The following is a 16191-nucleotide window of genomic DNA, read 5'->3' as shown; positions in this document are numbered from 1 at the left end:
ACTAAAGGCAAAAAGCCTGTACACTTTGCAGTAGAAGCTCTGCTGACTTCAAACCATGTGCAAGCAAAAATGCTGTTTGTTTTATTTTCCTTGCATGTGATTGGGTATTCTCTGCAAAGTCAAGCTTTACCTCATTTACTAAACTCTGGAGCAACTACACGTGCAGAGTGCAACTAAACTTTGCAAAGTGCACAGTATATTTGCCTTTAGTAAATCAACCCCAAAGCATGCAGGCCTTTGAAAATCTTTGTAAGAAAGTCAATAGAGCCAGCAGTCAGCTGCTAACCTTCATCATAAAACATCTTAGCTACCGTATATACTCGAGTATAGGCCGACCCGAATATAAGTCGAGGCACCTAATTTTACCACAAAAACTGGGAAAACGTATTGACTCCAGTATAAGCCTAGGGTGGGAAAATGCAGCAGCTACTGGGTAAACAATGCCCATCTGCAGCCTCACTGTGCCCATTTGCAGCCTAATTGTGCCTATCTGTAGTCTCACTGTGCCCATTTGTAGTCTCACTGTGTCCAACTGTAGTCTCACTGTACCCATCTGTAGTATCACTGTGCCCATCTGCAGCCGTACCTTTCATTACTAAAACAGCATGTGTCTCCCGCTGTGTTATGCAGTCTGTTCGGCCGTCCATTGTAACAAAGCCCCGCCTCCTCCTCGTCTGTGATAGACAGCATTGTATCAGTGTTCCTCTTTCCTGGACGAGGAGGAGGCGGGGCTTTGTTACAATGGACGGCCGAACAGACTGCATAGCACGGCGGGAGACACATGCTGTTTTAGTAATGAAAGGTACAGCTCACTTAAGTATAAGCCGAGGGGGGTTTTCAGCCAAAAAAATGGGCTGAAAAACTCGTATTATACTCGAGTATATACGGTATTACTATTATTTTTAAGTAAAAATTCAACAATACATTTGGTGTTGAAAGTGGGAGAAGGCATTCATTTTGAATTGCATTTTATGTTTAATCTCTTTTTAATTAAGATTTACTTATAACAAAGTTACAACATAAGGCACTGAGACATATACACGATCAGTACAATATCTGCAAAAGTACATTGTGAATACTGATATAGAGAACATAATGAAAGAAACCCGTGAAAACACTCCATGGGGTTAATAACAATCAAGCCCAACTAGTCCATTGCCTGTGTTGAATTGAATTTTAATTCTCAATTAGGGATGAGCACATTTGTGGGTTAAATTCTCAGCCAGTTTCATGGAAGGTTTGCAAAATTCAGAGAATCCCAAAACAAACTATTGTCAAAAAAGAGTTAATCTGGGCTCTGCCATGGGGATGTGTTTTGATAGCAAAATGGTAAAAACAAATTAACACAAAGCAGTGCAAGGTCCTTTTCATGTGGCCTCGGGGGCTACATTGAAGATACATAATCCTTTACACACAGGGAGGAGAGGAGGAGAGGGAAGAGGTTCCATTATTAACACAACTAGCTGCTCTGCACCTGAAAGAATGTAGGTGTAGAAGGATTTGTCAGTCAGTCAACTTTATGCTGGGTGTTCTATAACTGTATTGGTTGGCCACTTTGGCACCCGAGCCCTACCTCTAGTTTGTGCAGCCCTACCACTACTATGTCCTGCAGGAAATGCTCACCCCTACTAGATATGTTTGTTTCGTTACAATTCATTTTTTTTACTAAAATTTTGTTTTTGGAGATTCAGATGTATAAGAATCTCTGAATGGACATAGTAACAAATGTCAAAAAATCAGAAAAATGGAAGGAATCCGCCAAAAAATGTGATAAAAATAAGTGCCCAACACCTCTAACAAATCTTAAAGTGCAAAGTAAGTCTAAATATGTTTATAATTAACATATCTTAAAACAATGTGTATAAGAGCCGATACCCAGTGAAGTCTGAATATAAGGGACTCAAATGGTAAAGTAAAACTGACCGGGTGCACTTCTCAATTAGTAACCAATATTCACAGTTAAGTATCTGAAATCTATATAAAATCAACATATAAAATTTTTAACTTAAGTCCATCAAAATGAAACATAAACTCCAAAAAATAATAGTAAATAAACATCCATATAAACAATAAATCCTGATGACTGAGACCCCTTTTACACCGAGGCAGTTTTCAGGCATTTTAGCGCCTGTAAAGCACCTGAAACCTGCCTCCCATTCTCTGAAATGGGTGCTTTCACACCCGGGCGGTGCGCTACCGGGACGTTCGGAAAAGTCCTGCAAGCAGCATCTTTTTTTGGGGGGGGGGGTTGGGGGTTGGGAGCGCTGCCAAAATGCCCCTGCCCATTGAAATGAATGGGCAGTGCTTCCGTAGCACGGCAACACGGGAGTTTTTAACCCTTTTTTTGGGAGTTTTCAATCCTCTTAAACAGTGCTAAAGCGCCGCTAAAACAAGCGGCTCTTTAGTGTGAATGCTGGTGCTTTCAGTGGGAAAGCAGCCTGAGTGTGCAGAAATTACAAAACATACAGTGGCAGGGTGCTCACACAAATCCTTTCCCACGGTAAATCACACCACTTACCAGAGACTGTGGATCTCAAGTTATAGAGATCATAGAGGATAGACTGCCATCCACAGGTAGAGTTCAGCATTGTTAAGCGAACACTTTTTACACTGGAAATCCCAGCATGTATGGAACAGCAATCCTCAACATTTATCATGTGGTGGAAGAGGTGGGCAATTCATAGTGTAGTATTTAAAACAATCTGATTTATTAAAAGATAGTTGCATTTACAATCAGGATGATAAAAACCAGCAGTTGGTATAAGAAACACGGCTGCGGACCTCACCAGCCTGCTCATGTGCACAGATGTCTCAAATTTGGCTCCAACATGATTACGACCCCAAACACATCTCCAAGACGAAAACTGCCTTGCTAAAGAAGCTGAGGGTAAAGGTGATGGACTGGCCAAGCATGTCTCCAGACCCAAACCCTACCCAAACCCTATTGAGCATCTGTGGGGCAATCTCAAACGAAAGGTGGAGGAGCGCAAGGTTTCTAACATCCACCAGATCCGTGATTCGTCATCATTAAGGAGTGGAAGAGGACTCCAGTGGCAACCTGTGAAGCTCTGGTGAACTCCATTCCCAAGAGGATTAAGGCAGTGCTGGAAAATAATGGTGGCCACACAAAATATTAACACTTTGGTCCCAGTTTGGACATTTTCACTTAGGGGTGTACTCACTTTTGTTGCCAGCGGTTTAGACATTAATGGCTGTGTGTTGAGTTATTTTGAGGGGACAGCAAATTTACACTGTTATACAAGCTGTACACTCACTACTTTACATTGTAGCAAAGTATCATTTCTTCAGTGTTGTCACATGAAAAGATATAATAAAATATTTACAAAAATGTGAGGGGTGTACTCACTTTTGTAAGATACATTAGAAATATTATATTTTTATTATTATAATTAATCTATTTTTTTTCTTTCAGTTTCTCTACAATTTCTCACATTTCACAATATTACATTGTACTGCACTAAATAACTGTTACTTTCTATCAGAAGTGGCATATGTCGTCAGCTCTTGTTTCTATTAAAACAATAGGAGCCCCAGGATATCTCTGGATTTTACAGAGGATCATTGTACAGGTTTGTCCCTCACTACCACACAATAAAAGAAAAAAAGGCCATGAAACTGAAATATGTCTCAGGTGAGTAAACAAGAATGGAATTTCTGGACCGTTGTGTAATTCAATTTAAGAAAAAGGTATTCCCTGACAACTGATTTAGCCTCCTCCTCCTCTTTCTGTAGTAAGCACACAGTGTCTGTCCCATAGCTGAAACGTAAACAGTAGGGGATGCCCCATGCTACACTGAGTCAGCAGGACACTATATATACAGGACACTATATATACAGTTATCACAGTACACTGGAGACAGATCTACTAGTTCTCTCAAGGAAATTCTATCCATCACTTTAACACAACACAAACCCTTGAAAATGCCTTCCAGCTACTGTGGGCTCTTAGTGGTCTTGCTAGCCCTGTTCCAGGATATGGCTGTCTCGTCTCCCATCCATCATCCCCACCACCACTGCAAATGGGAAGATATCAAAGTCAATGCAAGAAACCTGAGTGACCTTGCAATGAAGTTTTACAACAGCACAGTAAGTATATAATTTTTTGCAATAGTAAATCCATATAACTGTGCATAGTAACAATGACAAACAAGGACTCTTTGGTGGTGATACAGTATTTATTTATTATTATGTTTCTTGATTTAATTATTACATATATACTGTACATATCAAATATGATCCAAAACAAAAATCAAAGCACAGCAAAGCTTTTTTTCATATTTGCCAGGTGAATAGAATTAAGGTAAGTGTTTTTGTCAGGTGTGGGACTACTTGCATCTTCTCTATACAAGCTAGTTTTAATCACAGACCTTTCTGCATAACCTGGAGTGAAAATCTAGATTAGCAGATTCATTCATTCATTCATTCAGTCCTCTTTCCATTGCATATAAATACACAGGATGAAGCGATGCCAGATATTTTATCTGCTATACCTAAAGCATGCAAAAATAATGAAAACAAAGGTAAACATTAGAGCATACATGTTTACTGATTTTGTTTCATGGTTTTTCATTTTCTTGTCTACATTTGTTTATATTTATCAAGATCTTCCCTACCTTTTTGAATTTTACAATTTTTTGGCAACAGTTTTGCTATTCCAGAGCACTATGGAGATACCCATGGACAGATGTGGCTACAGCATGATCATTTTATAGAATGTGCATTGCATAAGCATGCACTATCATATTGATCGAGCATGCATGTTAATGCCCTGTGCAGACACCCTTGGCCTTGCTTGTTTCTCAGGGAATAACGGTGATCAAAATCTAATCTTACACCCAATATTGGTCAGCCCAGGGGGTGAATTGGCTAAAGACATTAGACCATTCCTCATACCAACCACCATCAGCCAAACTGAGCAACAGTTATGTCTTGTTTTTTAATGATTTTTCCCCAATATTGCTCATCCTAGGAGTAGCAAGCCTATGATATTAGATTGTTTCCAACACCAACCATTACTGGCCAAATTGAACCACAGTCATCTTATGTCTATGGCTTTTGATTGACAGAAAATGTTGGTAGACTTCTTTATCATGTTCTACAGATCACCTTATTCATTTATATTTTTTTCTCCCTGTACATGGAAACACAAGAAGTTTTTTTTTTTTTAAATGAGCACATGTAATGCCAGCATTAGCCTTGGAGCAAATCTCTGAATAAATTCAAACCGTACGTTCATCATAGGACCCTGTTGAGTAGCAAACTTCCATCGATGACATTAATGGAGACCACCAATACCTGCTAGTTCCAGGGCAATGACTGCTCCATTAATTATTAATTTCACTGCCCCAAAATTATAATATAGGGGCAAAGGTTATTTCTATAGGAATCTAGTTGCACAGGTTTTTTCCTTCGTGATAGTCTATCTTTAAACTACAGATTTGTTTTTGGACTTAAACAAAATTACAATGCTGTCTCAGGAGCACATGAAATGAATAAATGTATTGATTTATGAAAAAAAAATTCCAGGTAATGTTAAGCCATTGGTGTTCTAATTTATTTTGATTTTATTCCTGGCTTGTTATCCCATGTGTAATATCTCTTCATTGCTATTCACTGTAATGCACTCTCCTGAGTTTCACTTTTGTGTGTGGTAAAAGGCTCATAAACATCATTACCTTACCCTTTTGTGATCTTTTACAGCAAGCCAATGACAACGTTGATCTGGTTATCCCCAGGATTCAGTGTGAACATCGATGTGGACCCCAAGACCTTTCATCAAATAAAATGGTATGCAAGAGCCTTAGAACAAGTCATTATCCAGCCACTACGAGTGCTTTTACTATCTGTCAGTGCCAGTGTGTACACATAGAGGAAGTAGACATTTAATTCACAAGTTACTAGAGAGTGACATCACTGAAACACCTACCACAAGCACAAGTATTTATTCAGGAACTCTGCTCATCAGCAGAATTTCCCACAGATCCAGGAAGCAAATATGTTCTAGTAGAAACACATAGCACATCAAATGTGAATTCCAACAATTATCCCTTCAAATGACCTTTTCATGTGTCAAATTCAAAAAGCTGTTTAACATTCCTGAACTAGATTAATAGCAGCTTGGCACTTGGGGCATATGTACTGCTGTACTGGATACCACTCCTTTCATGTGTGATGTCTAAAGCCAGAAGAAAAACATGTATCAGCACAAATAAAATAAAAATTGTCAAGTTCTAGAACAGATCTGGAAATTTAGAGATATTTGGGATTGATTACAGCAATTAAATTTTACATGGGTGCTCAACCTGTGGCACTCCAGCTGTTGTGGAATTACAGGTCCCATGAGGATTTGCCAGGCTTACAGTTACAAGCATGAATCCCAAAGGCATAGGTATGATGGGACTTGTAGTTTCACAACAGCTTGGGGGCCACAGGTTGGTCACTCATGTTAAATGTAGCAGGTGTCAGACGATACAAACATAACATTGGTTGCTGTTTATTAATGGGATTCAAAATGAATGAAGAGATCAGATTATATGGAGTTACAGTGTGAGTAAAAGATGCAGTGTATTCCTTTCTCTGTTGTTTGCAGTTGCCACAGGGATTTATTAAAGTGTCACTTAGCCCTCGTTCACACTGAGGGTGGGTTTGAATTCGTGCAAGTTCAGCTGAACTCGGACGATTTCAAACTCAAATTTCATTGCGAGTACGGGGGCGATTTGACTGACATCTCTGCGGGTTCGTGCACAGATGTCTATTGAAATCGCCCCCCGAAGTCGCCAAAAGTAGTGCAGAAACTACTTTTGGGAATCAGTGCGACGCCGACTTTGCGGACGGTGCTGTTGCCAGCAATAGGCTCTGATTTGGCATACGATTTTTTTTTGTTTTGTATAGGGTCAAGAGAGATTAGAACAATGGTTTTCATTGCTGTCTGTGCCCCCGTTAGGGAGATTCACCCTCTCTACTTGTTTACTATTATGAATTATTATTAAGTGAAAGTAAAAGTATATCCCAAATTTTGGGATGACAGAACAGTAATAGAGGGGAAATCTTCCATTGGGGACACTAGTTTTAGTGACCTTGATGACACCCAGGGATTACCTTACTATGGAGGGGTTTTCTCCCACTTCCTGTTTTGGCTATGAGACAGGAAGTGAAGAGAAATCTCCCCAATGGGACACAGATGGCAAAAAAACCCAAAAACTAACAGGGATTATAACCCTTCCTTACCCTTACGCTATCCAAAAAAAAAAAATGCTTTTAGTGACACTTTAATGTAGAACTGGGGTAGATTTAGAACTTGTACTTTATTGCTACCAGTTTCCCCCTATTGGATAAATTCTCTTTTTCCTAACCAAAAGCAGAGGGTGCACAGGAAATAAGGGTAAATCTCCCTAACCCAGACATAGAGAGCAAAAGCAAAAAAAGAAGGGTTCTAAGCCTCCCCCAGTCTTTCCAAAGCAAAAAGAAAATGTTTTGCCCGGAGTTCTTCTTTAATCCTCTGATTCTTCTCTCAACAAACAGAATGCCGTTTAGAGAAAAAGTTAATGCAGTGGCCTCCGATAAGTTTGGGGTCGGTTTTGGAATGTTTACAAAATGTGTTTTGTTGCCCATAGCATTAGTTCATCTGTCAATTCAACAGTCCATAGTTTGAGAATTGAAGTAGAACTATAGGTAAAACTTTTTTTTTTTCATTTTGGATAGAGTAGGGGAGGGTTATAACCCTTGTGAATTTTTTTTCGCCATCTGTGTCCCATTGCGGAGAATTTTCTTCACTTCCTGTCCCATAGCCAAACAGGAAGTGAGAAGAAATCCCTCCAAATTAAGGAAATTCCTTGGGGACCCCCAACTAGTGTCACCATTGGAAGATTTCCCCTCTATTACTTTTCTGGGGACAACCCAAAATTTTGGATTTTCTTTTACTTTCAATGATAATGGTAAACAGGACAAATAGAGAGGGCGATACTCCCTAATTGGGGGCACAGACAGCAATAAACTCCGACAGGTGTTCTCATCCCTCTCCACTTTATCCAGAACTTTGCCTTTAGTTATACTTTAAGGATTTTAAATGTTTGTTTTGGGCAAGAAATGTTCCTATTAGCACACTATTAACCATGGAACATTTCAGCGAACAAAGGCCAGCAACATATTTAGGTAGTTAATAATGAAAAGTCCCCTATTTACCACATTGGCTAGTTAAGCTCAGACCTAGGAAATTACTTTTTCAAGGGGAAAGCATGAATTAATTACTGGTTTCATCATAAAATAATGATGATATTGAGATTTGCCCAATTAGTAATGGAGGAGTTGTCCGTTTTACTATGCTGATATTTTAGAGAAGGTGTGGTAAAAGTCTGTTTTAGGTTATCAATTCCAATCATGCTATACAAAGTACTTTGACGGTTTCATAACTTACCACGTCGTCTCTCCCACAGACATGTCTGCAGCAAATCCACCATGTACTGTCATTTTACAAGACCGTTTTGGATACATTAACAGAAGATGACCTAAAGAACTATGACAAGAAAAATGACATCTTCCACATCAAAAAGGTCTTATCCGATTTAGTGCGATGCTTAGAGGTAAAAGTTAATAAACACCATTATTCAAAGTAAATTTGTTTTTATCGTTTTTAGTCTTTAAAAGTCTATGAATAAAGTAATGCTAATCTGATGCTGGCAGGGTTTCAATCTTATCAAAGTCATGCTTGGAGAGTATAAGGTGCCAGTTGTGACACCTAGTGGCGAGAGTACGTTTTGAAAGAGACCATTCGGTTGAGCGCTGTTCTTTTTTGCACTGATTTTTCAGGATAAGCTTTGGGGGGTCTAAAGACTACCCCAAAGCAGCTCTGCTTGGACCAAGAAGAAGGGGGTAGACCCCCAAAAGCTTGTCCTGAAAAATTAGTTGTTAGTGGAAATGAAAAACTGTTTTGTTGCAAGTGTACTAATAGAGCTAGAATCACCTTGACCTGACACTGTTGTAGTGTGAATATACACTAATTTTGTATAAATACTATGTTTTTTAAGAGATCGTATTAAAAATGTATTTGATTTAGGCATTTTTCCAGTTCATTTGCAGAAACAGACAGCACAACCTGATTGTGTTTTTTATGGCTGTCTTTTTTCTCTTTAACCCAGAATAGCGAAAATAAGAACATCCTTAGGATCTGATCAAATTGAATTCTTTAAAAAACAGACATAAAGGCAGAACTAGAGTTATTTAATGTAATGCGGTGTCTTAAGCCTTGTCTTCTACCTAAAGTACAACTCTGTGTGGCTCTAGTATATAGAATATAAAATCTTAATAGATGATTTTCCATTGTTGACTAAAAATATAATATTCACGTAACATAGTCCTTCTTTCTCATTTAAAAAAAAAAGTATCTAAAGACCTCAATTTTTTTCTTTCTTTCTTATACCCCAAAGCCCCACCACCCCCAACCTTTCCTCCTCATTACCCATACTTCCCCCAACTTTTTGAGATGGGAACGAAGAACACCTCTTAGCAAATGTATGTAGGCATAGATAGGACACACACCCTGCCACGCCCCTTAAAAAAGAATTATACAAAAAATGATTAGCTTAAAGGCCAGCCTCATTTTGGAATTTAGGTGTTTACATGTTTAAAACAGTTTTTGCTAAAAAATTACTTAGAACCCCCAAACATTATATATTGTTTTTTTCGAACACCCTAGAGAATAAAATCTCGGTCATTGCAATACTTTTTTTCATACCGTATATGCGCAGTGGTCTTACAAGCGCGCTTTTTTTTGGAAAAAATTCACTTTTTTGAATAAAAAAATAAGACAACAGTAAAGTTAGAGCAATTTTTTTTACATTGTGAAAGATAATGTTATGCCGAGTAAATTGACACCCAACATGTCATGCTTTATTTATTTTTACACTGTTTTTAAAAAAAAAAAATTGTGTCACTTTTATTCCTATTACAAGGAATGTAAACATGTAATAGAAAAAAGTATGACAGGTCCTCTTAAATATGAGATCTGGGGTCAAAAAGTCCTCAGATCTCATATTTGGACTTAAATGCAAAAAAAAAAAAGAAAAAAAAGTAATTTGAAAAACTGACATTGAAAAAATGTGGCTTTAAGACGTATGGGCAGAAGTGACGTTTTGACGTCGCTTCCGCCCTGCAGTGTCATGGAGACGGGTGGAGGCCATCTTCCCCTCACTCGTCTCCATGCACAGCTAGGGAACGGACGAGATCGCCTCCGCCGCTGCTGACGGCTCCGGTAAGTGGCGGAGGGCACCGGATCTCGGCGGGAGGGGGACCCCTCTCTTGCCACCGATAAAAAGTGATCTCGCAGCGAATCCACCGCAGAGCACACTTTTATCTTGTAGCCGACCGCCGCACAAAAACGGGCATATCGGGGTTATGGCAGCTAGCTGCTGCCATAACAACGATATCCGCCCCTAAAGTCAGGACGTATATGTACATGCGGTGGTCGGCAAGTGGTTAAACCCACAAGTGCTTTTTTTTTTTTTTTTTTACCACTATTATTCATTTATTCTGGCTTTTAAAATTTACAAATGCAACAATTTAGAAATTGGATGAAAGGTTTAGCACTGGGAAACACTTTTTGAAAGATAAATAGTGCATTTTCTATACAACTATATAGATCAGACCAAAATGAGGGATAAATGAGGATGAAAGAGGGACAGAGGGACTTTGTTCCAAATCAGGGACAGCCCCTCGAAATCAGGGACGGTCCCTCAAAATCAGGGACAGTTGGGAGCTATGTCATTACCTCTCTGCTGTTTCTCAATTTGTGGTGACATCTTATGATACTACCATCACAACTTAGTGCCTATTTCTCCAGCTGATATCTTTATAACTGCAATGTTTATACGCAAGCTTATGTTATTAGACTATGCAACATTTGTACTACTTTCTTCAATAAAAAAATTGAACCAGAAAAAAAGCTTTTTCATTAAAACAATTAGAAAATGACACTAGCTACAGCAATATCCCTGTATCTCTGATACAGTATATGTCAATACAGCTGTATATTGTAGTCTTACATTTATTTTTTCTTGGTAATAGGCTCACAGAGTCAAAACCACAACCATCCCACCGATTGAGGCAACAAGTGACTTTATCAAAAAGAAGTTTGGAACACCTCTTGCATCTTCCAGCTCACTGATCGCTCGAGTTTTTGCAGTCGGGGATCCATCCAATCACTGGCCAGTGAAGAAGCAATAACACCCCATCTCCTTTTCCATATTGTTAAATATTATATATTTAATAGAACATGCCTCCAGTGCAGGCTGTAGGAAATTTACATTTATCTGTATTGTAAAGTACCAAAATGTGCATCTTTTCAAGTGTGCACCTTTTCCGTACAGAGGCAAACTAAGCTGCACAAACTATATGTATATCTATACATCTATAGTATCTATGTGTATATAAGTCATGTGTATATCTATACAGGTGTTTAGATTGATTGAGTTATTTATATATTATTTATATATTTATTGAATTATATGCCATGCCTAACTTATATTTGAAATTCAAAAAAACATTTTGTACAACATCTACTATGTAATATTGAAGGGGATGTCCACTTTTTAAAAAAGTGGACCCCTGGTTTGTGTTCTCATTTAGCAGCACTGAGTGGTCTCCTCTGCCAATATCTTGACTTTCTTCTGATATGCATCCTTCATAATCAGTACCCAACTGCACTAGCAGTGTATATACAGTAATAATTCTATGAGCATTAGCTAATCTGTGTAATACATGCAGGAAAAGGTCCACAGTTGTCTGCAATAGAGATAGAAAGGGGCACAGGAAAATTAAATTTGAATGAATGCCAATGGGTTGAATCAGCTTTCTGTATCTTAGGACATTGGTTGATGGTGCCTTTGGGTCCAGCCAATATTGATAAGACAGCAGCTTGTTCGTTTTATAGGAACTCCTGTCATTATTAGGACAAGGGGTTTTCTGTCTTTAGGCTCAACTCACTAAGTTATGAAATGAGTTAATGCCATTATTTCAGCCATGTAACTGTCATTTAAAAATTAAAATACACTAGTGGTCCTCACAAAATGACTTCCTTCAAAGCATGGAGTTGTCAGGTTCTACCAAGCTTGGAGTATTTGCAGTGTTTTTTTTGTCAGGTGAGGGTTTGACATTTAAAGAAGGAAGCCTGGGAAATTCTGCTTTCAGACATTTGCTGTTCTTGATGAAAAGATATATATATATCTTGGTCACTAAGTTCAACTCTGTCAGCTAATGCTACTAGTTTATTTAGAATACATATTAGTCTAATAGAATTAGCTTATCCACAGGAACGGCAGATTTTGTAGGACCATGTCAAAATATAATGTGGTAAGTGTAGCTACAAATTGGACCCATCATTTGTCTTTTACTGGTCCGGCCTTAGCAGACATAGTGCTTGCTTTGGCTTACAGCACTTTACAAATTACACATTTACATGTCTTTACCTAATTAGACCTTATTAGCAATTATAAGGGACTGTCAAAACCTTTTTTAGAACTCTATGGGAAGGATGTGTAAACACTATAGGAAACTTGCAATGGGTGAAATATAGAGGTTGCCACCACTGAACCTTCCTTCTGGAAATGCTAGTTTTTAAGTCACTGACCAGTGTAAGTATGCAGATCAGGAGTTCTGACTTCAGTTTGACCTCACATACTGCATTCTTGTTTCAGGTTAGCAACTCCGAAAGTACTGAAGCAAGTATAAAGTGTGGCATCCGTTCAACTAGCATTTACACAAGGACTGAGATGGCAATTTCTATATTTCTTTCTATACAATTTTTCTTAAAAATTTGCCACTTTACTTCCCTGCTGCTTTCCATTAAACCTTGATTCGTTTTGAAAGGTATGGGCAATGGAGAAGCAGTACAAGGCTGAATCATTTCACTGCATCCACTGTGTCTATATTAGCATGAGTAGAAGGATGACTAGCAGGCACAGTGAGAGCCACTTAACACTTAATTAAAAAAAGGAAATACTTTAAATTGTATTTAACAAATGTACTTTATTCTTTAGGTATTTCTAAGAAATTATATTTATTTATTTAATTTAAGATTTGTTTGTTTTTTCTATGACAACAGCATCGCCCAACTTTTAGCTTCTCCCTAACACTTATCTTATCCCTAAGGATTAACCTTTTAACACTTCAAATTAAAAAAAAAGTACTTTAAAGTGCATTTTTAAATTGTATTTTATACTCTATTGATTGTTAATGTGTCTATGTATTTATTTATTTATTTATTTATATATTTATTTGTTTAAAATGTATTTTATGTATGGTAAACTGTTGGCATTATATAAATCCTGTATAATAATATTAATAATAATAATAATAATAATATTTATTTATTTTGACAACATTTTGTTCTTTTATTTTGTAAGTAAATAAAATAATGTATTCAAATTCTATGTGTCTTGAAAGCTTGAAAATTAATTGTTCTGTTACATATCAATAAAGTAGAATAACTAGATAAGTATACAGTGCATCCGGAAAGTATTCACAGCACTTCACTTTTTCCACATTTTGTTATGTTATAGTCTTATTCCAAAATGCATTCAATTCATTATTTTCCTAAAAATTCTACAAACAATACCCCATAATGACAACGTGAAAGGAGTTTGTTTGAAATCTTTGCAAATTTATTAAAGATAAAAAAACGAAAAAAATGTACATAAGTATTCACAGCCTTTGCCTTGACACTCCTGTTTCCACTGATCCTTGAGATGTTTCTACAAACATCCACCTGTCCACCTGTGGTAAATTTAGTTGATTGGACATGATTTGGAAGGGCACACACCTGTCTATAAGGGCCCACGGTTAACAGTGCATGTCAGAAAACAAACCAAGCCATGAAGTCCAAGGAATTGTCTGTAGACCTCCGAGACAAGATTGTATTGAGGCACATATCTGGGGAAGGGTACAAAAAAAATTTCTGCAGCAGTGGGCTGCATCATCTGTAAATGGAAGAAGTTTGGAACCACCAGGACTCTTCCTAGAGCGGGCCACCTGGCCAAATTGAGTGATTGGGGGTGAAGAGCCTTAGTCAGGGAGGTGACCTAGAACTTGATGGTCACTCTGACAGAGCTCCAGTGTTTCTCTGTGGAGAGAGGAGAGCCTTCCATAAGAACAACCATCTCTGCAGCACTCCACCAATCAGGCCTGTGTCAGAGGGTTAACACAGTCAGAGCCTGTCAGTATCGCCACGTCCCGGTGCACCTGCGCAGTAGAGCTGCACATCAACACGTACGGGCACACAATCGGCGGGTATGACCGCGTGACCCGAATGGGTTAGCACATGTGGGCACACGAATGCATGCACGTACAGCGGGACGTCCCCTTGGCAGGCCTATATAAAGGTAGCTATGCCTTGTGCTCATTGCTGGTTTGTCTTCTCAGCTTCCAGTGTTCCCGTTTATTCTCTGCATACCTGTTCCTGCCTATAGTGACCCGGACCGTTTGACTACTCTGCTTATACTCTCTCCAGTGTTTGACCCTCGGCTTGATTAAGGACTCCTCTGCTTATCTTCTCTCCAGTGTTTGACCCTCGGCTTGATTAACGGCTCCTCTGCTTATACTCTCTCCGGTGTTTGACCCTTGGCCTGCTAGACGGATTCGTCTTGCTTAACCCTGTGCTTGCTACTACGATTACCTGGTGTTTGACCCTCGGCCTGCTTAAGGACTTGCCTTGCTTAACCCTGTGCTTGCTACTACGATTACCTGGTGTTTGACCCTCGGCCTGCTAAAAGGACTTGTCTTGCTTAACCCTGTGCTTCTCTTCAGCTCTGTTCCTGGTTCCAGGTCAAGCGTTGGAGTCTCTGCCAGGCTTCTCTCCAGCTTAGCAACCAGTCCACGTTACACGGGTTCTACGCGTCTAGAGACACCTTGGTGACCTGCACACCTGCTGGCAACCCGTGCCTCTCCGTGCCTGATACCCTCTGTGCCACCTTCAGGGGTATCTCGCACCTAGTTGCTAGGGAAGCCGCTCTCAGCATTCTGGCCTTGGTGAGTACCTGACAGCCTGTATGGTAGAGTGGCCAGATGGAAGCCACTCCTCAGTAAAAGGCACATGACAGTCCACCTGGCATTTGCCAAAGGGCACCTGAAGGACTCTCAGACCATGAGAAACATAATTCTCTGGTCTGATGAAACAAAGATTGAACTCTCTGGCCTGAATGGCAAGCATCATGTCTGGAGGAAACCAGACAGCCTTAATCACCTGGCCAATACCATCCCTACAGTGAAGCATGGTGGTGGCAGAATCATGCTGTGGGGATGTTTTTCAGCAGCAGGAACTGGGAGAATAGTCAGGATTGAGAGAAAGATGAATGTAGTAATGTACAGGGACATTGTTGATGAAAACCTGCTCCAGAGCACTCTGGACCTCAGACTGGAGCAAAGGTTCATCTTCCATCAGGACAATGACCGTAAGCAAACAGCCAAGATAATAGAGTGGCTATGGAACAGCTCTGTGAATGTCCTTGAATGGCCCAGCCAGAGACCAGACTTGAACATCTCTGGAAAGATCTGTGTCAGAAACCATGAAATCAGGCCGAGACAGAAGTACAGTTAAATCACACTTGTTTAATAATAAAAGTAAAAAGAACAAACATAGTCAAAACATAGCCAAAGTTCAGTAACCAGAACGGAAAGTCAGCCAAGCCAGAAGTCAGGGATCAATGTAGTGGAACAGCAAGCAGGATCTGGAGCCAGAAGGGATGTCAGCAAAGCAAGTCTTGAACAGGATTGCAGGCGATAGTTTCTGTGATGTTGACAAAGGCGAAGGCAGAGATCCACTGGGCTGAATAGCTTAAGTAGGCAGGACTGACGAGCAGGATATCATCAACAGCTGAGTAACTATGTAGAAATACCTGTAAGAGCTGGCAATTAGCCGACAGCTGAGCGGCCAGCTCAGAGAAGGAAGGGCTGAGCCCAGCCCTGACAATCTGAAAATGGCTGTGCACTGATGCTCCCCATCCAACCTGATGGAGCTTGAGAGGTCCTACAAAGAAGAATGGGTGAAACTGGCCAAAAATAGGTGTGCCAAGCTTGCAACATCATACTCAAAAAGACTTGAGGCTGTAATTGGTGCCAAAGGTGTTTCAACAAAGTATTGAGCAAAGGCTGTGAATACTTATGTACATGTGATTTTTTTCGTAT

The 16191-nt window shown here is 39.4% G+C and overlaps 1 protein-coding gene across 1 annotated transcript; it reads left to right on the top strand.

Moving 5' to 3' along the window:
• The first annotated feature begins 3862 nt into the window (after positions 1-3862).
• On the top strand, positions 3863-13203 carry IL23A (interleukin 23 subunit alpha). The gene is made up of 4 exons (XM_073617900.1): positions 3863-4107; positions 5722-5808; positions 8454-8600; positions 11080-13203. The coding sequence occupies exons 1-4, from the start codon at positions 3943-3945 to the stop codon at positions 11236-11238; spliced, it is 558 nt and encodes a 185-aa protein (XP_073474001.1). The 5' UTR covers positions 3863-3942; the 3' UTR covers positions 11239-13203.
• The last annotated feature ends 2988 nt before the right edge of the window (positions 13204-16191 follow it).

Source organism: Aquarana catesbeiana, linkage group LG02 (genome assembly GCF_042186555.1).
Source record: "Aquarana catesbeiana isolate 2022-GZ linkage group LG02, ASM4218655v1, whole genome shotgun sequence".
Taxonomy (NCBI): domain Eukaryota; kingdom Metazoa; phylum Chordata; class Amphibia; order Anura; family Ranidae; genus Aquarana; species Aquarana catesbeiana.
The sequence above is the reverse complement of the archived record's forward strand: the minus strand, read 5'-3'. Positions and strand labels throughout refer to the sequence as shown.

What these genes read in the sequence shown, in the direction of transcription:
- IL23A (XM_073617900.1), top strand. Translation starts at nt 3,943, where the DNA reads ATGCCTTCCAGCTACTGTGGGCTCTTAGTGGTCTTGCTAGCCCTGTTC. An exon ending in TGAAGTTTTACAACAGCACA is followed by an intron (nt 4,108 to 5,721) that starts GTAAGTATATAA and finishes GATCTTTTACAG; the next exon opens with CAAGCCAATGACAACGTTGA. An exon ending in ACCTTTCATCAAATAAAATG is followed by an intron (nt 5,809 to 8,453) that starts GTATGCAAGAGC and finishes TCTCTCCCACAG; the next exon opens with ACATGTCTGCAGCAAATCCA.